We start from the raw sequence: 23,115 nt of genomic DNA on the forward strand, positions 1-23,115 counted from the left end.
GTTTCAGAGAGTCCTTGAGCTATAGGTGTCTGCAGTGGGGCATCAGATCATCTTCATCGATGATGTTGGATTCAACCTCACAAAAACATGAAGGAGGGGAAGGAATATCATTGGCCAGCATGCCATTGTTGAAGTCCCTGGCCAGCGCGGAGGGAACATCACAATGTGTGCAGCGATGACCCACCACGGCATCATCCATCGCCATGCTGCCCTTGGCCCCTACAGCACAGCCCATCTGATCACATTCCTGGACCCCTGACACAACACACTCATTCCACCAGGTCAGACAGACGGCTCAGAGAAACTCTGGTGCATTGTCATTTAGGACAACGTAAGTTTCCACCAGGCTGCTCCGGTTTGTAACTGGTTCACTGCCCACCCACCCATGCTTTTTAGTTCTTTATCTCCCTCCACATTCTCCATTCCTTGGATTGAGGAATGGAGATGCCTGGAGAAGGAAAGTGTATGACTTAAATCCATAAACACATGTACCCCTTCTCCAAGCTGTGGAAGGCACATGTGGTGATAAAACAGTTGATGCTTTTCATGGCTGGATTGGCCATGATCGGTCATATTATCCCCGCTGCTTAGCCAGGGAAAACATTGCTTGTGATGTGGATGGGGTGCTGTGGCAAGACCCAAACAGAAGAGACGATACAGCATAGTTTTTTGTTTGTTTTTCTTGTAATTGTAATGTAACCCACTGTATGTGCCACTCTGTGCTCGTTGAGATATACACTGTGTACCCTGTTTTTGTGGGAAAATAAAATATATTTGTTTCTGTGTAATTGGGAGTTTTTACAATAAAGACAATATTCTAAAATATTTTATACTTAGGGCCCCTTCATACATAATACAACTGAGGCCGAATGGCGCCTGAAGGAGGATTCGAATGCCACTCATGAAATTTCGGAGCGGCCTTGAACGCCTTGTACAGCAGTCATCACAACCATTTGACCACAGTACATGCACTCTACATTCATGTGTCGCTCAAACTGGAAACCCACTTGAACAGCGGACAAGATGAGGTTGCATTGCCATCTCATCGTGCTCGCAACATTCGAACGGCATGTCGAACACAGGTTGGACATATCGTGCCGTGGCTGAGGGGCTACACGAAATAATTGGCCACATCAAACGGTGGCCGAATGGCGCGATCGAGGCAGCTTTCACACCAGTACCCAAATGATGGTGAAGGCCAGGTGATCGACCCACTCTCGGCCGGAGTTGGTCAGAGTCCAGGTGCCACCCACGAACATCCAACACCACTTGCAGGGCACTTAGAAAAGGTGGGGCCATTTGTGCAGCCAGCACGAGAGTAGAGAGCAGGTGACCATTTTCGAGCTAGCTGCGCGAATGGCCCTGCATTGTCTAAGTGCCCCGCGGGTGTGCAGTTTTCGAGCAACACAAATCGCATGCGAGTGTGCCCCCCTCGCAACACAAATGCCGTGCGAGTGTGTCATCCTCTGAGGTGGCTGGAATGTGATCGCTGGAATGTGATCGCTGTGCAGTGCGCATGTGGACGGCTGTCATGTCCATGCTGGAACAGCTGACTGCTGTGTACTCGCAATTCACAGCTGGAGAACACATATTGTGCCCTGAACAACATCAGCTCCCAACACTCCATGCAATGCACATGTGTGGGTAAGCTCGCATGCTCTCATGACATGTTGATAATTACATACAAACAAGGTCACATTTGGACCAGCCAGCCACGTCTCAGTGTGCATGGCACGGTGTGAACTCTGTTATCAGTCGGCCGGCCAGGCTAATGTCACTTCCACCACGTAAGTCGTAGTCCACATGAAAGAGAGAAAGAGTGGGAAAATAAATAAATACATACATACAATAAGGGGAAAGGCGTGAACTCATTTATGTGTGATTGCTTTGGTCATAGCGCTGTGGACAGGGGCGTGTCACCTGATCGCCGGCCAGTGACTCACTGTCAGCTGGAACTGACAGAGTGCACATGATGTGTTACACTAAAATACAGAGAACAGAGACAGGGAGGACAAATCCTACAATAAATAAATACATATTTATTTAACAAGCACTTCAAATAAATAATGACAGAACAAAGGGACAGAGAGTGAGACTTTTTTCTGTGATTATTTATTTTATTTATTTGTTATGTAAATATGTATTTATTTATTGTAGTATTTATTTATTTGAACTCCCTCTTTATTAATTTAGAAGTGTTTTCCATTCATCATAGTGTTTTACATTGAGCACATCAGTGTTCAACTGGTTCTTCATGATCCAACATTGTCGAGGTGTGGCTGAGGTGGGAAAGGCTTGAACAGTGGCTGGAGTGTGATCGCTGTCCAGTGCAGCATGCACATCTGGATGGCTGCCATGTCCATGCTGGAACAGTGGACCACTGTGTCATTGCAACTCACAGGTGGAGAACACATATTGTGCCATGAAGAACATCACCTCTCAACATGCCACCAAGATGATCATGCGTGGGCAGGTTCTCATGACATGGTAAAAATTAAAAACAAACAAGTTCACCTTTGGATCACCCGCAGCCATGTCTCAGCATGCACAGCACTGATCATGCAGCCAGGCTGTGATCTTTGTGATCAGCCAGCCGGAAATTAAGTGTCAGCTGAGAGTGAGTCGCTGGCCGGCAGATAGCGGACACACCCCTTGGTTTAAATGATCTGCTAAAAGTGTGAAATCATAGTTCTCAAAATAGATTTTCCCTCCAGAATCACTAATCCATGACCACCATGTCATATCCCATTTCATATCATGTAACAAACTTATTACTATGTATCATCCCTATAAACTCCAAGGGTCTATTTGAGGCCATATCAAAACTATAATCAGAAGCACAGTATGGTCTTGCTTTGTCTTTGTGTCCATTTTTAATATGAGGTGCATTATTTTCAGTAACTGGTTTTGAAGTAATCCAAAAGTATTCAGATGACAAGGAATCCAAAGTATTTCAATTGTATTGAATTTTGTATTCTGCAACTGAATACATTTCACCTGACCTGAGTGATTTTAACTTTTAATTAAAACATAATTTTCTCATAAGACATCTGTATTTTACACAAATGTGGTTTTCAGGTCTGTTATCCACCGCTGTCTGTGGATGGATGGACACTCACATTCTGGAGGACACGTCTTACATTGGAGCAGAAATATTCCATCAACAAATAAAGGCCCAGAGAGACTCTGCATTCATGGATTTCATTTTCCATCATAGCATAGAGAAATAATTTAGAGAAATAAAAAGTCCAGGATTAAAAAGAGGAGAAGAAGTGATTATGAGCTTATCTACATAATTGTTCAAATTAATAACTCAAAATGAAAGCACTTGTTATTTCTGTCCACTCATGGCAGCAGTAATTATTAGTGAAGTGGTTGAAACTGCTCACCGACTTTAAAGAGATGATCCCAGGCTGCCACAAACTTTTTCCAAAATGGCATGTAGGGCCAGGTGGACTGTGGGAACAGCACAATGATGGGGGAGAGGCGGAACATTTCCCCGACAGAGAAGATGAACTTTTGGGTTTCTTCTGGCACCACCTGATTCATGCACCCCATGCGAGTCTCAAACAACACGGCACAGATCCCTGCATCCAAAAACACACAAACAAAGCTTGAGAGGAAAAACTGTTGTGAAAGTGTAGTGACACGGACCCACAACAGGGGGCGTAAATGAACGGACAATGAAAGAGTCAAATATAAACACTTTACTGTTGTGAATGAGCACAACACAGAGGAATGTGAAATTTTGTAGACAGTCAATCACAAGGGTGACGTGTGGGCAGGCTCGAGGATAGAAGACGTCTGTCCTGACATGAACCGGAACCACACGATTTCCTCCGCCACCGAACCTGGAGAATACTGGAGCCGCCAAGTCCCGAGTCCCCAGGTGGCCACCGCCTTCGAAGGTCGGATCTGGTACTGCTGGCAGGGAGCAGAGACAATAAGATATGGGTGTGTGCACACCCAGTAACAACAACGGTGGGAATTCTACCTCCACCTCTAACACACACTCGTGCAGCTCCTGTCTACCACTTATCTGGTAGTGGTGTGAAGCGAAGCTGTCGCTGTTCACACCAAACGCCGGTCTCTCAGATAAGGAACACCACAGGTAAGCGGCTGCAAAAAAGAGTTCAGACTGACACACAATTTACTTTAAGGCTGAGAATAGTACCTGAACGGTTCGACGATATCTCTGCAATGAGGTGGAAATGACATCCGGGTTTTATGGAGTGAGATGATGAAGCATGGATGAGTGACAGCTGTCACCCCCGGCTGTGTCCGTGGCGGCAGCGCCCTCTCGTGCCTGAAGCCCGCACTTCAGGCAGGGCGCCCTCTGGTGGTGGGCCAGCAGTACCTCCTCTTCTGGCGGCCCACACAACAAAAAACTACACTCTTAATGTGCAAACATGCACACAAGGTTGGATCAGACCTGCATCTGTCACTGAATTTTTAGGCACATTTATAGGAGTGAAGACAGTGAGTAACCCACAACAGGAGAACAGACAATAATAAGATACAAGTCTTCAATCCATTAGTCACCAGGACAACCTATCTATGGTGTATCCGCTTTTGGCTCAGTGCCCGCTGGGACAGGTTCAAGCCCCTGTGACCCTTAACTGGAATAAGCAGGTTTGAAAATGAATGTATGAAAAAGAACCAATTATAATTTCTGGCAAAAAAAGTAGAGAAGCTTGAATCTTCAACTGGACTGGGTTGCTTGACACGAGGACATTTCGCTTCAAATCGCAGAAGCTTCCTCAGCTAAAATTCTTGCTCTGGTAGTCTGACTTCTGTCTTGACTCTTGCAGAGAAGAATAAACAGAAGCCACAAAAGCTGGAGTTTTAAACCTAACCAGACCCCACCTACCAAGAGGCAGACTGCAGACTAAACAATAGCTCTAGTTAGCACCTATTGTGCTGTAGTTAGCACCCTCCTAATGACAGAGGGAAGGGCTAAAGAACTACAACTTGTCTGGAAAGCCCTCACAGTATGTGGGTACCCACGATGGTCCCTGGACAAAGTGCAGAAGTCCCAGAGAACAAAGAGACCAGATAGACAGGAGACGGAGACAAGAAGAAGAGGAGTGTCTCTCCCTTACTTAGCAGGAGGAGGGGAAAAAACTACAGAGGATCTTCAGACAGCACAAAATCCCAGTTTACTTTAAACCGGTTAACACCTTGAGACAGAAATTAGTTCACCCTAAGGACAGGATCCCTAGTTACAAACAGAGCAATGTAGTGTATTCTATCAGATGTCAGGAAAACTGTAACGAGCACTACATACGTGAGATTAAGCAACCTTTACACAAAAGGCTATACCAGCACCGCAGAGAGGGCGCCAGTGGACCTCAGTCTGCAGTTCATCTCCACCTTAAAGACACTAACCACACGTTTGAGACAAGGAAGTTAAAATCTTAGCCAGAGAGAAGAAATGGTTTGAGAGAGGGGTCAAGGAGGCATTCTATGTGAAACAGCTGAAACCCAGCCTTAACCGGGGAGGGGGTCTGAGACACGCTTTGTCCCGTGTTTACAATGGGGTACTCAGGTCAAAGCAGTTTCAATCTTTTGTTCATGGTAATGAGTCATTTACGTCATCAGGAGAGTCATCAAGGGAGCCATCAGGAGAGGCGTCCATTCGATCATTAGGAGGGACAGCTGCCCTGTCATTATGAGGGTGCTAACTAGTGCACAATAGGTGCTAATTAGAGCTATTGTTTAGTCACTAGCCTTAGCAGTCTGCCTCTCAGTAGGAGGGGTCTGGTTAGGTTTAAAACTCCAGCTTTTGTGGCTTCTGTTTATTCTTCTCTACAAGAGTCAAGACAGAAGTCAGACTACCAGAGCAAGAATTTTAGCTGAGGAAGCTTCTGAGATTTGAAGCGAAACGTCCTCGTATTAAGCAACCCAGTCCAGTCGAAGATTCAAGCTTCTCTACTATGGAAACCACCTGGACAACTGAGAGTCTACACAGAAACGTCTGGCAAAAAACACAAATGGGAGGAACCAAGAAATTTTAAAACCCAGATTTTCATCATTTGAGTTACCTTGAGGCTTATTACAGGTCAAAGAATCTTATTCCAGAACTATTTAGGTTTATTTTACGTTTTATGACAACTTTTAATCTGGCCTTGCTGTTGTTGAATGCTACCAGTGGTTTACTTAAGTAAGTTCTTGAAGCCCTCTCCTGACTGCAGACCTTGATAATGACATGTTGAACCCCACCAGAGGGTTTTTGACTTGGCTCAATGTTGTGGTCTTTCTTGCTTTCTTCCTGTACACCCTGAGTCCCTCCTCTGTACAACCCCTGGCAAAAATTATGGAATCACCTGCCTCGGAGGATGTTCATTCAGTTGTTTAATTTTGTAGAAAAAAAGCAGATCACAGACATGACACAAAACTAAAGTCATTTCAAATGGCAACTTTATGGCTTTAAGAAACACTATAAGAAATCAAGAAAAAAAGATTGTGGCAGTCAGTAACGGTTACTTTTTTAGACCAAGCAGAGGAAAAAAATATGGAATCACTCAATTCTGAGGAAAAAATTATGGAATCACCCTGTAAATTTTCATCCCCAAAACTAACACCTGCATCATATCAGATCTGCTCGTTAGTCTGCATCTAAAAAGGAGTGAACACACCTTGGAGAGCTGTTGCACCAAGTGGACTGACATTAATCATGGCTCCAACACGAGAGATGTCAATTGAAACAAAGGAGAGGATTATCAAACTCTTAAAAGAGAGTAAATCATCACGCAATGTTGCAAAAGATGTTGGTTGTTCACAGTCAGCTGTGTCTAAACTCTGGACCAAATACAAACAACATGGGAAGGTTGTTAAAGGCAAACATACTGGTAGACCAAGGAAGACATCAAAGCGTCAAGACAGAAAACTTAAAGCAATATGTCTCAAAAATCGAAAAATGTACAACAAAACAAATGAGGAACGAATGGGAGGAAACTGGAGTCAACGTCTGTGACCGAACTGTAAGAAAACGCCTAAAGGAAATGGGATTTACATACAGAAAAGCTAAACGAAAGGCATCATTAACACCTAAACAGAAAAAAACAAGGTTACAATGGGCTAAGGAAAAGCAATTGTGGACTGTGGATGACTGGATGAAAGTCATATTCAGTGATGAATCTCGAATCTGCATTAGGCAAGGTGATGATGCTGGAACTTTTGTTTGGTGCCTTTCCAATGAGATTTATAAAGATGACTGCCTGAAGAGAACATGTAAATTTCCACAGTCATTGATGATATGGGGCTGCATGTCAGGTAAAGGCACTGGGGAGATGGCTGTCATTACATCATCAATAAATGCACAAGTTTATGTTGATATTTTGGACAATTGAAAGGATGTTTGGGGATGATGAAATCATTTTTCAAGATGATAATGCATCTTGCCATAGAGCAAAAACTGCAAAAACATTCCTTGCAAAAAGACACATAGGGTCAATGTCATGGCATAGGGTCAATGTCAATGAGCAGATCTGATTTGATGCAGGTGTTAATTTGGGGGATGAAAATTTACAGGGTGATTCCATAATTTTTTCCTCAGAATTGAGTGATTCCATATTTTTTTCCTCTGCTTGGTCTAAAAAAGTAACCGTTACTGACTGCCACAATCTTTTTTTCTTGATTTCTTATAGTGTTTCTTAAAGCCATAAAGTTGCCATTTGAAATGACTTTAGTTTTGTGTCATGTCTGTGATCTGCTTTTTTTCTACAAAATTAAACAACTGAATGAACATCCTCTGAGGCCGGTGATTCCATAATTTTTGCCAGGGGTTGTACATGTCCAAACCATCAGGATCACCTCTCTGACATCTCTCAGCAATCCTACCTGTGCTGCCCATTGCAGCATTTTCAGTTCTGCCACCTCCAGCTCTCAAAAATAGAATCATTGTTTCCCCTACCCAAATACTTATGGACCTCACTATAATTATAATAGTATGTTCACTTAAGACTTCAAACATGCTCAGCACTGTCAAACATTTAAGTACATTTAACACAATGCCATCTTTTAAAATCCTTATCAGCTTCTTTTTATTAAAAAAAATGACAGTATATATTTTGCACTATAGCCAGTAACAAAGAAAGCCTGATGTGAATAATGCTGACTTTTAAAATGATTTTAATCTAGCTCAGATTGTTTTGTACATTTTTTAAATGTTGGAAGGTAAACATACAGTGGAATGTTAAACCCATGAGAGGCAACTCATGTCTTTGCAGTGCATTAAGAGTGTACTGGAATTTATAGTTTTTCATGTTCTGGTAATGTGACTGTTACTAATTTTTATTCCTCTTCTTGGATGCTTGAGTTGAAGACAGATCTTTTCCAGTGTAATCACTTAAACACAAAACTGATCATTCTTGAGCAGTTGAGAGATAACTGTGATAAATATGTCACTTCAGAGAGTTAACCAAACTGATGAGCTTATCTCTTTAGTTCAGGTCATTTAGTGCACAAAGAGGAAACCTCTGATAGTGTTGGCTGTCAAATAGATTAAAAAAAAGTGAATTTTACTATACAAGAATGAGACTATGTCTTTCACTCTGTGTTAATTAAATTAAAAATAACTTGGATCCTCTTTACACTTCTGATATTGATAACGGGTGTCCAAAAACACTTAACACTAATAAAATAACATGCTTTTGGAGGGCGGTATGCATTTTCAGAGGCCCAATGTTCATGTCCAGTCGCCCAAAATGATAGATATTCTGTCACTGCATGGACGGAGAGACTCAGAAAATGCATACCGCATGACAACAGCATGTTATTTTTTCATTATTATCACTTACTGAGATGCACAACACGTAACGCGTACATAAAAAGTTGGCTCACTTTAACTTTTGTCATGTCAGCTGGTGCACTGCTCTCCGAATTCAGCAGTGCGTCCTCATCAAGCTGGCTGCTTAATTGGCTGCTGTTCACTGTCGTACTATCCATGAGAAAATCATCCGGAATATCCATATTGGGACCAACACACACTTCTCGCCTTTTTATCTTTTCCTCTGCAGACAGTTTTCTTTCCCCCTCTGCGGACAGTTCTTGGGCTGCGCGCTATGACGTCATTTGTTTACGCACAGCGGGCGGGTATAGCCAGGTAGCGTTGACGTAAATCTAAGATTCCGGCCTAGCAATGTCTCGGTAAAGTGACAATAATGTTGAGTACAGAACATTCCACAGTCTGTTTATTTATCTGCACCACCCAAACAAAGTTATGTGCTGAGGACAGTCAACAGTCTGTCGATCCTGAGGATCTCTGGCACACTGTCTAAAATTCAGAATGCAAATCTATTTGGGGCATTTTCATGTCTTCAGCACTATCTTGTAGGAGCGTAAACTGACTGCAAATGTGGAATTTATCTGGATTATTATTCATGCAAATTTTGTGCCAGAGTGTCACCGGTCATGCCTTTGAAACTGGCACGCGGGGTGCTCTGTGAAACGGATGCAAGTGAAAGGTGTGGAGAGGTTTTTTGGTGAGGAAACACATCTAAGCAAACAGGACAAATGAGCGCACAAGTGTGTCTGGAATAAGATGGCAAAATTTTAAAGTCTGGAGCCACTGTGGAAATTCCATCTGTTGGTTCACAGCTACAAGGAGAGTGAATAGTATTGAAATATGGTCAAAACCAGACTCATTAAAGTTGTGGCGTTCCATTAGTTATTCCCGTTATTTCATTGTTAATTTTTGTGTTCACTTAATTCCACGGTCCAATTATGCGCCATTGTTGTGCTAGACCACACCTCATTTCTAGACAGATGTGCCCAGATGAGCTGAAATATTTGCTATTTAAAGAACATAGATGCTGGGCATGAAAACGACAACTGCAGTAGGTGGAAACGAGCAATGACCACTAAGTCAAAGGCAAAATCACCACCTGTGAGGCATTTTGCAACCTAGCATGTAAGAAACAAGTTACCATGCTGGGCGAAGTGCTGTTCTGCCACGGTGGGTGCCAAGTCCTCTGTTTATATTTGTGTTATACTAACAGTGACTTAAAAAGTATTTGGCCCCTTGGCAATTTGCATATTTGAATTTGTTTATGCCATTTCAAATACAAAAAATAATTCAGGCTTTTCAATATACAAAAAAAAAATTAAATTATCTTCCTTAAACGCGGCTCTACAACTTGATATAATTAAATAAAACTATAAACACCAAGATGATTGGTTGTGTATGTAATGGCACCCTTTGGTTTTACTGCCAGTTTTCTTTACACAAGTCAGGGGATGGATACATGAACATTTACAAGCTAACACTCTAAACTCCTCAGCGTGTGATTAAGAGCTCGTATGTCCTCAGTGGATCATGTGTGATAATATTATGGACTGCAGTGTGGATTATACTGCAGGAAATGTATGAGAGTCCTTCCGGTCAGTGTGTCATTCAATAGCTGATTAAATGAATGAATGAATGCCATTTTTATGACTGCTGACCTTCAAAAGCAAATTTATAGAGTTCTCCAGTGAGGTCGTTGACCATAACTCTGTTGCCGCTGGTTTCCTGTAGCCAGGTCACTCTGTGAATGAAGTCTGTCACCACCTCGTTGATGGTATTGCTGTAGGAAGAAACATGCTTGGGCTTCAGCATCCGAGGGTTCAAGATGCTGCGGATTTTCTGCCACTTCTCCCCCATTCTGCAAAAGAGCATTTCATTTCAGAAACTGAGTTCTCAGACAGAATACATTTGTGTCAAACATCCACTGTCACACAAACAGTCACTCAATCTTACATTAGAGTGAAGCATAGAAAAGCGTACATGTGAAATTATATCAGTCAGTGTCACTAACTATATTTATCCACATTAAAAGGGGCATAATCATTTAAAACAAAATGTCATAATTTACCACAGAGATGTGTTTTTGCTCCTCAAGAAACCTCAAGCAGACAAGGCTCAAAGGGGTGACCCTCTTCTTGGTCCATGCTACTGACACAATTGACAATACAAATATGCAGCAAATTTTGGGAGCCCATGCTGATGCACATGACAGGAGGCCTGCAGAAGAAGACATCCACTCCATCACTGGATGGAGCCACACCCCAAACAGAAAAAAAAAACAGAATCAATACCAAACAGCAAACATCAGCTCTCCCGGCTTAAGCTGAGCTCCTCAAAACATTTTGGGCATGCTGAAAATTTTCAACGCATGCCAGCATGTGACTCATACGTCCAGGGCTTGTGGGACATAAGTTGTAGGTAAGTTATGTGATTGTTGGCACACGTTTCTTGTAATTTACTTATAAGTCTAAATATGTCCATTAATGCTGTCTACTGATTGGCTGAAACCTGCGGTCCTCGTGCGGACAGACTGTGCGTTTCTCCGAGGATGACGGCGTCATGCTCTGAGCACACAGAAGCGCTGTGATGATTTAACTTTTAAAGCGTCGTCCATGTTGGTGTGATCATCAGACGACCTGATCAATTGATCAGGGTGATCACACCTGATTAATGCGGTGTTTAAACGTTTAAAGCGCTGTCGCTGTCAGTGATCACCACACGTACAGATCACACAGCACTTCATTTTGATCCCACCTAATCGCGGTCGACTGGCGCTTTAAAGTTTAAATCATCACAGCATTTCATTGTTCAGTGGACCTGAAAGCAGCCGGTCGGCGCTTTAAAAGTTTAAAGAGTCACAGCACTCCATTCCTTCACGGCAGCGTTTACCACAGCCAGTCCACTCACCGCATTCTGTACACAGTGAAAATGGTCCACTAAGATAAAAAATGAACATAAAAAATAAAATAATGTTTAATTTAGTCTGTTTCTGATGCGCATCACACCGTGCAGTACTGACCCAAACCACTTGGTGGAAACGGGGCTGTCGGCTGTGACAGGGCCTTAAGGAAGATAATTTTAGAAATTTTTGTATTTGACATGGCATAAACAAATTAGAACGTATGAAATACCAAGTGTTCCAATACTTTTGGAGGGCACTGTAGTCAACGCAATGAACTACATTTTTTTAAAACCTAAACAATGCCATAGATAATCTAAAACCTGTCAGGGCTCTTTGAGTTAAAGATAATAACTGAGTGGACATAACCAAATGTAAGCTGCAGGACCTCCCAAAATATGAAAACAAATTTAATAAAAACACATAGTCTTCAAACTCATACATTAACTCTGCAACACATAAAGCACTACCACAACATGTTAGACAAAAATGACTGAATACCAAGAGAAAAACAGTGCTGCGGGCAACACAGGTGCTTCAACAGCACATCTGAGTGTGACTGATTTCCACCTCCAAGCTAGAAATATCTTCAGATATCTTAAGTGTGCCTGTCTGTAGTACAAATATCACAAACTCAGTGTGGGAAAGAATGTGCTTTGTTTGCCTGATTGAGGTTGTTGGGTGGACAGAGTTCTTTTTTTTTCTTTTTCATTTATTGTGTTTATTTGTTTGTTGTCTGGACAGGAAGAAGAATGAAGACTCAGAGGAGGCAGAGTGGTTCACTCACTCTGTCAGGGGACCGTGGGCCTGGTTCCTGAGCGTTCTGTAGCTCCTCCAGTGAGGCATGTCCGTCCGGATTGGGTGTCTCCCTTCCTGACGTAACACCTGCTCTATCAGTTCAGCGCTGGCCACGTTCACCACAATCAGAGGACCGTACTTTGACTTCCACAAAGGACCGTAGATCTTGCTGTGTTCAATCTTTAAGCACACACAGTTATTGGGTCATATTGTAAAAATCAGGTAATAACTGAAGTATATTTGACCGCAATTTTGTTAATAATTAATGTCAGCTCTGAAGATACCAAATGTTTTCTGGATCCATGTTTGAAATTATGGTAATTGCTGTCATTTAGATTTTCCACTCAGATATGAGAGCCATTTATTTGTGAGCCCATTTGTCAGCGACTGCTCAGTGGGCGTCTTTCGTGTTCTACTAGCCATGGTGTAACCTCCACCACATACTCCCAACAATACGCATGCCTTTTAAAATGTACCTCTTTGGCCAAGATCCGCACAATCATTTTCTGCATATTCTTAATATTTACACCAGTGTGGTCATGCATGCGGCTGTGCTGGTTTCAATCCTGTGTGCCCATCCATCTCTCCACGTCTGAACAAGATAGTTGCTCTGATTTGCAGCGAATATTCATGGACTCTGGTTTGTGGAGTCGGGCTTGTAACCAGAGGAACATTTCTTCAAATCCTGATCAGACTGGAAAAATGACTAAAACCCTTTCAGTAAGTATACTTTCATAAACTAAAAAGTGGGCTATAAGTACGTAACTACTCACTAGAGGTTCACTTACACAAAAATTATAATGCAATGCTCAATTACCCTCGGCTGTATGAGCATTGTATATATAATTATACATTTAATGTTATGTACATTAATTATTAAGATCCTATTGTCTTATGCACAATTTGTACATGTTCAATAAAGCCCCTCAATCAATCAATCATAACCAATATTTACATTTTAACAGCGTCTGCAGGACGGCATGCATGTGCACATACATGAGCTTTTGACAAGAGCGGAAGTTAGTGTGCACGCGGCCGTCCACAAAACGTCTTGTAAATCACTTCAGTGATGTTATCAGGTTACAAAAACAGCGTTTTCAGTTTTAGAAGTGTTTATATATCGCTAGATTTTACATAATATATGACAAAGATGTTACATTTAGCCACAAACGAAACAGACTTTGCAGCTAGTTAGACATCACGGTGCCACTCTATTCTAATTGGCTGTCACCCCACCCCTCAAAAAAAAAAACAAAAAAAAAAACAAGGAACAGAATGAGACTTTTTAACCTCCTAATATAGGTCAAGGTTAGCCATCTTTGAACTTGTCCAAGGTCTGTGTGCCAAGAATGTTCCCTTTGAATTTGAAGATGGTGGCAAGAATAGGACTGGACTTTTGCTAAGCACAGACAGACAGACTCAAGTCTTCGCAGTACCCGATGGTCATATTTGATGGCCGTCTTTTAATAAAACCACTTTAGTGTATTAAAGTGTATTTACAAGTATACCTTTGTAAACTAAAAACTGTGCCAATTCATTGTCTAGAATTATTGAAATAATACACTTACAAGTATACTTCAGAAGTAAATTTTAGGTTTGTTTCATAAAATAAACTTAAAGTATACTTTTTTAAGGGTATTGTCATAAACCTTTTTTACTGCTGAAGTTTAGTGCCCCCTACTGGTTGGACAACATTATAACATTTAGCTGCCCTTCCTGGTTGTTCTGAGCACATGGCCAACAATGTGAATCATATTCCACTCATTTCTGACACTTAATATAATAAAATAATAATTATTACTATTATTATTATTATTATAAAACAAGCAAACATTCCAGTAATTTCACAACATTTTGCACATTAGTTATTTTTAAAAAATGAAATAAATGGATTGTAATGTATCACAAATACATAAATGGAGTTTTATTAAATAAAAGAGCATCGTTAGACTGTCACCTGACAAGAAGGTTAGTAAATATATACATTACAGATCAAACCAAGCAACTAAATAATTTGAATTGTGGAAAAAAAAATCAGTTTTTCTGTTCGACAGTCGCATATTTTTGTGTTGTTCGCAAAAAATGTGTTTAAAACGCATAACAAGATGTTCGTAACTGCTGTTTCTACGTTTGATCCTCAAGTCTTTGAATTAAGAGGCTTGAGTGTAACATTTTCATCATGAAGTGAAAATTAATTAAAAAAAAATAGTGCGCAGACGGCAGAGTGGCGCACACTTTTGCGCACACTCCACCAGCCTGTTCGCACTCGCTTACTTGCAGTTGTTGCGTGATTTGGAAGTATCCTTTAATAAAAAGCCAGTATAAAGTTGTGATGAAACTTGGTCCACCCAAATCGTCCATAGTCTTGAGTTTGGCGTCGTGACGCGTGGCGGCGGCGGCGGCGGACGCGTCGTGGCGCCTCACTGCTGTGCCGCACTGCGCGCCCAGCGCCGAGACGCCGCTGGAGAGCCACTGCGCTCGCAGCCCCACGCTCAGCAGTGAGTTCCTCCACATGTCGTCGTGGGTCAGTCGCTGTGATGGCTCCTGCAGTGTTTTCTGTGTCTGCGGTGGCACCGTGCGCACACCGGCTGCGTCAGCGTGGACTTTAAACGCTCATAAATGGCTGTGAAATGACGCCGTCTGTCAGTTCCGACTCACTGAGCACATGAAATCCAGGGCACGTCCCACCTGTCCACGTTACTGCATTGACGCCTGGTCGTAGGCTCCATTTTCTGCATAGCGTCACCACAGACGTCAGCAGTGCGCCTCAGCAGGGTCTCACTCATATACAGTCTGTGGTCTCACTGGACAAATTCTTTCCAGTCCTCATCTTAGGTCAGCGGTAGGACCCGGCAAGACCAGAAGCAACAGGACTCAAAAGACTTGGACCTTGGTCCTCCTGCACAGTTGTTTAGGAATGGCCTCGACTTGGGCAGCATGGTGATTTCGTGGTTAGCACTGTTGCCTCACAGTAAGAAGGTCATGGGATCGAGTCCCACCTGTGGCCTCTCTGTGTGGAGGTTCATTTGCATGTTCTCCGGGTGCTCTGGCTTCTTCCCACATCGAAAGACATGCAAGTTATGTGAACTGGAAATTCCATAATTGTCCAGGTGTCACTTGCAAAAGAGATCTTGATCTCAATGGGACCAACCTGGTTAAATAAAGGTTAAATTCTTTTCATCCATAAACTCCTCCCAGACGTCTGTCAATCATTCACCCAGCTCCCACAGGCAGAATGTCTCTAAGCAAAGTGAATCTTAATCCACAGACACACTGCTGATAGGTGAGTCCAGGAAGTCATTAAAAGTCTAGATCTTGGCCTTGACCCAGGTTAGCTGCAAGTGAGCAGACAATTAAACTCCTTTTAGTTTCTGCAAACAGGATGTCTATACTGACTGCACAGAGATTACACAACAACACGCAAAGTGCTGGTTACTCAGTGTTTGCTCACTCACACTCATCCATCTGGTTCAGTGAACTCCAAGACCTGACAGGACTTCAGGGAGCTCAGTGAAGCTGAAATTTTTGTCTGTGCTGCTATGGTTTCTGAGATATTGCAAGTTTTATTTTTGCGGGATGATGTCATCACCCCGACCAAGACATCACAATGTTTGCCTTTGATCTGGGGGTCTGGGGAAATTCACTCAAGGACAAGCATTTTCAAAAGCAGAGCTGTGACAGAACGCACAACATCAGCACTGAAAAACACATCAAATGCACAGGTGTTCAGCACAGAGACAGTTGATTTGTCAAGTCTAATAGACTGATGAAGGTTTCCATTTTTAATAATCCCACCTTCACTCTTTTGGCCTCAAAAGATGGATCTGCATGGAGCCTTTCAGTGCAAGGAGAGAGGTAAATCCTCTTCCTTTTTTTTTGGATGGAACCACAAGGCCCCTCCTGTTTCAACTGCATCTTCATCTGTTGGAGGAATGTTTGCGGCAGCATCAGATTCCACCAAAGGCTGAAAATCCATTTTTATCTTGCCTTCTGCATTGTGGATAGTCACGGATGCTTCTGTGACCATCACTGATCCCACTGTTAGCTCTTCTTAGTTTTTTCTTTTGCAGAACAAATCTACATCTTTCCTTCACTGAAGGAAAAATGACAAGCAATGATGCGATGAACTCAAACAGGCAAGTTTTCATGTTTGAAAAGGCCATGATTTATATTTTTAAACTTGGCTTTAACAGTGGCTGAGCTTGCTGTGATGCTGGTGTTTTGGAAGAGAGGGACCGTCATTCTTGTCCAGAGTGGTAAGTATCTTACAAGTCGTATTCTGTGGGGAATAATCTCAGGGAAGAAGTGAATATTATCTCAACCCCCGTTACCTGAAGCAAGTGGCCTGCTCTCCTCACATATTTCTATTACCCACTGTCGGAGGTCAGTGTGGATCTCACGACATGGATCCACTTTCTCTGCCTATTCATCTGGAATCATGATGGAGTCTTTTGCAATTTGGGCTTTCAGATATTTCTTGCACCTTTCTGATGCAAGAGGGACTCCAGAACTGTCATCACCTTCTGCCTCACTGAGGGCGGTGACAGTGATAGCACGTAAGACCTGTTTTGTAGAGGTGGGTGGATCGATCATAATATCGATACCAACCCTGGTATTGATATTGAACAATCCTTGTGTAAAAAGATACTCAAGCTTTTTTTCTCTCCCGCACGCACTGACTGCTGCGCACGCAGATTCATCAAAGTCTACTCTCTGTCTGTAAGAGCAGCACTGTGCTGTGTCACACAACACGGAGCAGCGCACCCTTGTATTGTGGTTTGTCAGCCCTCTACCTCAGGAGATTTTAAGTTGTGTTGAGTGATATTTTTTAAACAAAAATGTTGATTATGATAAAGTATTTTGTTGTCACGAACAATGTTTGGTGACATTCTATCCTAGGTCTTTTGGATCCTTTGGATCTTTGAAGTTTAAATATGAAAAAGTATCGGTATCGATATCGGCGATACTGGGCCTGTATTTACTTTACTGTTTTGTTTCAGATCAGGATGTGTTGTGAAAGTGACGTGACACGGACCCACAACAGGGGGCGTTAATGAACGGACAATGGATAAGCCAAAAAGTAACAATTTAATGTTGTGAATCGCACAACAACGTACAGACAATAACAATATGGTGGACTGTCAATCATACACCAGGTGACATGTGGGCAGGCTCGACGATAGAAGACGCCTGGAGAGAGAAGAGCTGGATCCCCACACAGCTTCCACCACCAACGGAGCTGAAGAACACCGGAGCCGCCAAGCCCTGCGCCCCAGGTGGCCGCTGTCTTCAGCAGTCAGACCCGGTACTGTTGGCAGAGAACAGAGACAGTCCAGATGAGTGTGAGTTCGCACACTCAGTAATCCCACAGTCTGTATTAAATAAAGGAGGGAAAACCTCCACCTCCAATCACACACACTCGTGCAGCTCCTGGTCAACCACTTATCTGAGTTGGGGTGTGAGGCGAAGCCGTCGCTGTCACACCAAACGCCAATCCTCCAGATAAGGCAACACTCCAGGAAAACGGCTGCAATAGAAGTTCAAGTTATTACACACACAGTGTTAGTCAGCAGAGAATTTACCTGAATGGTAGTTGATTTCTCGGCGAGGAGGTGGAGTTGCAGTCCGGTCTTTGTAGTGGTGGTGATGGGTGACAGCTTGTGTTGATTGATGACAGCTGTCACCTCCAGCAAAGCCGATGCCCTCTGTGCTTGAAGCCCGCACTTCAAGCAGGGCGCCATCTTGTGGTGGTGGGCCAGCAGTACCTCCTCTTCAGCGGCCCACACAACAGGATGAGGTGTTATGATGAACCCAATGCCAAAGCAGAAACGGAACGAGGAGTATGTGTCAAAAACTCAAGTCATTTATTGGCTGCACATAGGAGCTAACAAACCAAAACGGCAAACAAAAGTAATTCCAAAAATGACTGTGGCAAAAACAGGGTGACAGCAGAGCAAACTAACAAAGTCAGAACGACACAAAGACTGCAGGGATACATAAATATAATTAACGTAATTACAGGGAGAGGAGGGAGCAGACAAAGATGACTGAAACCACAAAGACTGACTGACAGGTGAGAACTTAAATACCAGATGAACTAACTGAAGACAGGAGCAGGGAATCAGGCCATGAACAGAAGATACACGTGAAAAGGAACAAATGTCAGGCGACTGCCATTAAACAGAATACTGACGTGCAAAACAATGCAACAGACGTAAGGGTGAGTGAACAAAAATAAAACATAACAAGAAAGCATAAAACCTAAAGAAAACGTAAAAAAACTAAAAAAATAAAGAGAACACCAGCAAATGAACATATACAGAACATTTTTCTGTGTAGGCTCTCAGTTGTCCAGGTGGTTTCCAAAGTAGAGAAGCTTGAATCTTCGACTGGACTGGGTTGCTTCATGCGAGGACGTTTAGCTTCAAATCGCAGAAGCTTCCTCAGCTAAAATTCTTGCTCTGGTAGTCTGACTTCTGTCTTGACTCTTTTAGAGAAGAATAACAGAAGCCACAAAAGCTGGAGTATTAAACCTAACCAGACCCCTCCTACCGAGAGGCAGACTGCTATTGGCTAGTGACTAAACAATTGTTCTAATTAGCACCTATTGTGCTCTAGTTAGCACCCTCCTAATGACAAGGTAACTGTCCCTCCTAACGATGGGACTGACGCCTCTCCTGATGACTCTCCTGATGACGTGAATGACTCATTACCATGAACAAAAGACTGAAACTGCTTAGACCTGAGTACCCATTGTGAACAGGGGGTAAGTCGTGTCTCAGACCCCTCCCCGGTTAAGGCTGGGTTTTAACTGTTTATGTCAACTGTTATTCTTCTCTACAAGAGTCAAGACAGAAGTCAGACTACCAGAGCAAGAATTTTAGCTGAGGAAGCTTCTGCAATTTGAAGTGAAACGTCCTCGCATCAAGCAACCCAGTCCAGTCGAAGATTCAAGCTTCTCTACTACATACAGAACATAATAATACTTGAAGATGCACTGACGGGGAGCAAAGCAGCTCCAAGAATAACCAGAGAAAAATCACTCACAGCTTCCTTTGGAACAGCTGCTCCTACATGAATCCCTTCTGTCATCTAATTTGCAATGGCATTAATGTCATGCCTCTCTGATGGCATTTGCACCACTGGGACACTGAAGCAGTTGTATGCTGTCAGAACACCTTGATACAAGAAGATATGGCCAGATGTACCATTTGGTCTCACCAGTTTTCTCACTACTGAGCCAGTTGCATCAAAACACACTACTGGGTGAGATGTCTTAGACAATGTCTTGTATACATGCAGCTGAGTTGGATTCCAGTAGTGACAGAAAACTTATCCAGTCCAATATCTCTACCATGCTACCACTGTGAAGTGCACTATATTTTAATAATTGCAAAGATATAATAGTATCTTTGTCCCCTAATTCCAAATCTTTTTTTGTCTTGTTTGGCTTTCTGCAGGGTGGCCAAATTAGGTAGGTGGCTTGGCTCAGGATCTCCAACATCCATTAGATCTGCTGCCTTTGCTGAGCTCCATACAACTGGTTCCACCCTGCCTTCCCACAGCTCTCTTGCAGTCTGCTCACGCAGGTTTACAGACATGAACCGCTTGGAATGGCCAGTGTGCAGGGAGATATCTGTATTTAGTATGTAACAATGGAGCATCACTGGGCTATTAATTGCAGGCTTTCTGTCACATGTCATTTCAAAATGGCCAGTAGCCTCTAATCTCTATGCAATTATCGGTGACAGTTGGATAGACCTTGGCTCTTTCGAACACAAATGTGGATGGGTTTTGTTTTGTTTTTTTTTAATCTTCTTCCAAATCAGATCAATTATGACCTGAGTCCAAGTGCCAGGCTTCAAAACTGTGTATTCCCTTTTCTGAAATGGAGAAAATGTCTTTGTATTCAACTTTTTCAGGAAAAAGGTACTTCAAGGTTCAAGGACAGTCTTTTTGTCCAGGGGAAATGCAACCTGAGTCTCACTCTGTGTCAACAGAACTTTCAGAATCGCTTTCCTGATCACTTAATTCCAAAGATGACCAGATGTTGTGTCGCTTCAATTTCACAAAAGTGTACAGGACCTTTGCAGACATCTTGCCTTCTAGCTGCTGAGTCAGCTCTGTCCAGACAGCGGCAGCTAGAGGGACTATTCTGCCATTTTTGACATTTTGGCCTGTTTGGAAGTGCAGAGAAATGCAAAAATTGAATCCCTGTCTACTGATGGCTTTTGGGGCATCTCGTTAAAGAAAAAAAAAAACTATGATTAGCATTGATTAAAAGAATAATTTTGCCTGGAGACACAAAGCACATCAGTCTCCAGCAATCTACACACACTTACCTGGGTCTTTTGTGTATTTGCAAATGAAATTACCTGTTCAATTTTGAAAATGTTAGTTATACCATGTTAGCTATACCATGTGCCAACTCAGTATTTTAACTAAAACCTCTGTATTTTATAAGTCCACTTATTGTGTCTTGAAATCAAATTTAACTGAGGGTTGTGAAAATACCACTGAGATGGTAAAGTTGTGTAAAATTCATTGAATTTTTTTTTATTTGTTTTTTTGATTCACTGTGAAAGACTGCTGTTTTATATAGTTTTTAATGGAGAGTATCTATATACCATTAAACTGTTAATTTTTATACTGTTTTATATTGTATACTGTTAATTTTTCAATAAAGTTAAAAAAAACACTCCACACTCCTTAATAAACCTTGAAGCGATTGCATTTAATGTCTTATAACAGAAATGTAATTGACAAAGTAAAGATAAAGCACAGTTCATTAAAAATATTAATCATTTATTAACATAAAATATATTTTACATTTTTTTCACTAAACTTTATTGAACAAATTTACATACAAAGGCACAAAGTCATTTCAAAATACATTTTCCAGCAATAACACAGGTTAAACATCCTCAGAGGTTATTACATTAGTTATTATACACGTTCTATACATTATCACATTATATATATATATATATATATATATATATATATATATATATATATATATATATATATATATATATATATATATATATATATATATATATATATATATATATATATATATATATAAAGCACCTTGACACTAATTTGTCATGCCAGTGCATCCCGTTTGTATTTGCTCTCAGAATTTGGCTGATGAAACCATAGACATTCTATGTGTGTGTATGTTTTGATTTACGAGGGCTGTCAATGAAGTCAATCAATCAATCAATCAATTTTTTTTTTATATAGCGCCAAATCACAACAAACAGTTGCCCCAAGGCGCTTTATATTGTAAGGCAAGGACATACAATAATTATGTAAAACCCCAACGGTCAAAACGACCCCCTGTGAGCAAGCACTTGGCTACAGTGGGAAGGAAAAACTCCCTTTTAACAGGAAGAAACCTCCAGCAGAACCAGGCTCAGGGAGGGGCAGTCTTCTGCTGGGACTGGTTGGGGCTGAGGGAGAGAACCAGGAAAAAGACATGCTGTGGAGAGGAGCAGAGATCGATCACTAATGATTAAATCATTAGTGCTGGAGGTTTCTTCCTGTTAAAAGGGAGTTTTTCCTTCCCACTGTAGCCAAGTGCTTGCTCACAGGGGGTCGTTTTGACCGTTGGGGTTTTACATCATTATTGTATGGCCTTGCCTTACAATATAAAGCGCCTTGGGGCAACTGTTTGTTGTGATTTGGCGCTATATAAAAAAAAAATTGATTGATTGATTGATTAAATGCAGAATGGTGCATACAGAGCAAAAAGAGAAAGAAACAGTGCATCATGGGAACCCCCCAGCAGTCTACGTCTATAGCAGCATAACTAAGGGATGGTTCAGGGTAACCCGATCCAGCCCTAACTATAAGCTTTAGCAAAAAGGAAAGTTTTAAGCCTAATCTTAAAAGTAGAGAGGGTGTCTGTCTCCCTGATCTGAACTGGGAGCTGGTTCCACAGGAGAGGAGCCTGAAAGCTGAAGGCTCTGCCTCCCATTCTACTCTTAAAAACCCTAGGAACTACAAGTAAGCCTGCAGTCTGAGAGCGAACCGCTCTATTGGGGTGATATGGTACTACGAGGTCCCTAAGATAAGATGGGACCTGATTATTCAAAACCTTATAAGTAAGAAGAAGAATTTTAAATTATATTCTAGAATTAACAGGAAGCCAATGAAGAGAGGCCAATATGGGTGAGATATGCTCTCTCCTTCTAGTCCCCGCTAGTACTCTAGCTGCAGCATTTTGAAGTAACTGAAGGCTTTTTAGGGAACTTTTAGGACAACCTGATAACAATGAATTACAATAGTCCAGCCTAGAGGAAATAAATGCATGAATTAGTTTTTCAGCATCACTCTGAGACAAGACCTTTCTAATTTTAGAGATATTGCGTAAATGCAAAAAAGCAGTCCTACATATTTGTTTAATATGCGCTTTGAATGACATATCCTGATCAAAAATGACTCCAAGATTTCTCACAGTGTTACTAGAGGTCAGGGTAATGCCATCCAGAGTAAGGATCTGGTTAGACACCATGTTTCTAAGATTTGTGGGGCCAAGTACAATAACTTCAGTTTTATCTGAGTTTAAAAGCAGGAAATTAGAGGTCATTCATGTCTTTATGTCTGTAAGACAATCCTGCAG

General features: G+C 41.9%; 1 protein-coding gene across 1 annotated transcript in view; it reads right to left on the minus strand.

Moving 5' to 3' along the window:
• si:dkey-91i10.3 (cytochrome P450) overlaps nucleotides 1–15,110 on the minus strand; it is a 63,209-nt gene extending 48,099 nt beyond the window's left edge. The window contains exons 1-4 of the mRNA XM_034186933.1: nucleotides 14,760–15,110; nucleotides 12,475–12,665; nucleotides 10,447–10,646; nucleotides 3,390–3,587 (exon numbers count right to left, since the gene is read on the minus strand). Of these exons, the coding sequence (XP_034042824.1) occupies nucleotides 3,390–3,587; nucleotides 10,447–10,646; nucleotides 12,475–12,665; nucleotides 14,760–14,999 (829 nt within the window). The 5' untranslated portion in view covers nucleotides 15,000–15,110. The remainder of the gene's footprint in view (nucleotides 1–3,389; nucleotides 3,588–10,446; nucleotides 10,647–12,474; nucleotides 12,666–14,759) is intronic.
• Between the last annotated feature and the right edge of the window lie 8,005 nt (nucleotides 15,111–23,115).

The sequence above is a fragment of the Thalassophryne amazonica genome, chromosome 14 (assembly GCF_902500255.1).
Source record: "Thalassophryne amazonica chromosome 14, fThaAma1.1, whole genome shotgun sequence".
Classification (NCBI taxonomy): domain Eukaryota; kingdom Metazoa; phylum Chordata; class Actinopteri; order Batrachoidiformes; family Batrachoididae; genus Thalassophryne; species Thalassophryne amazonica.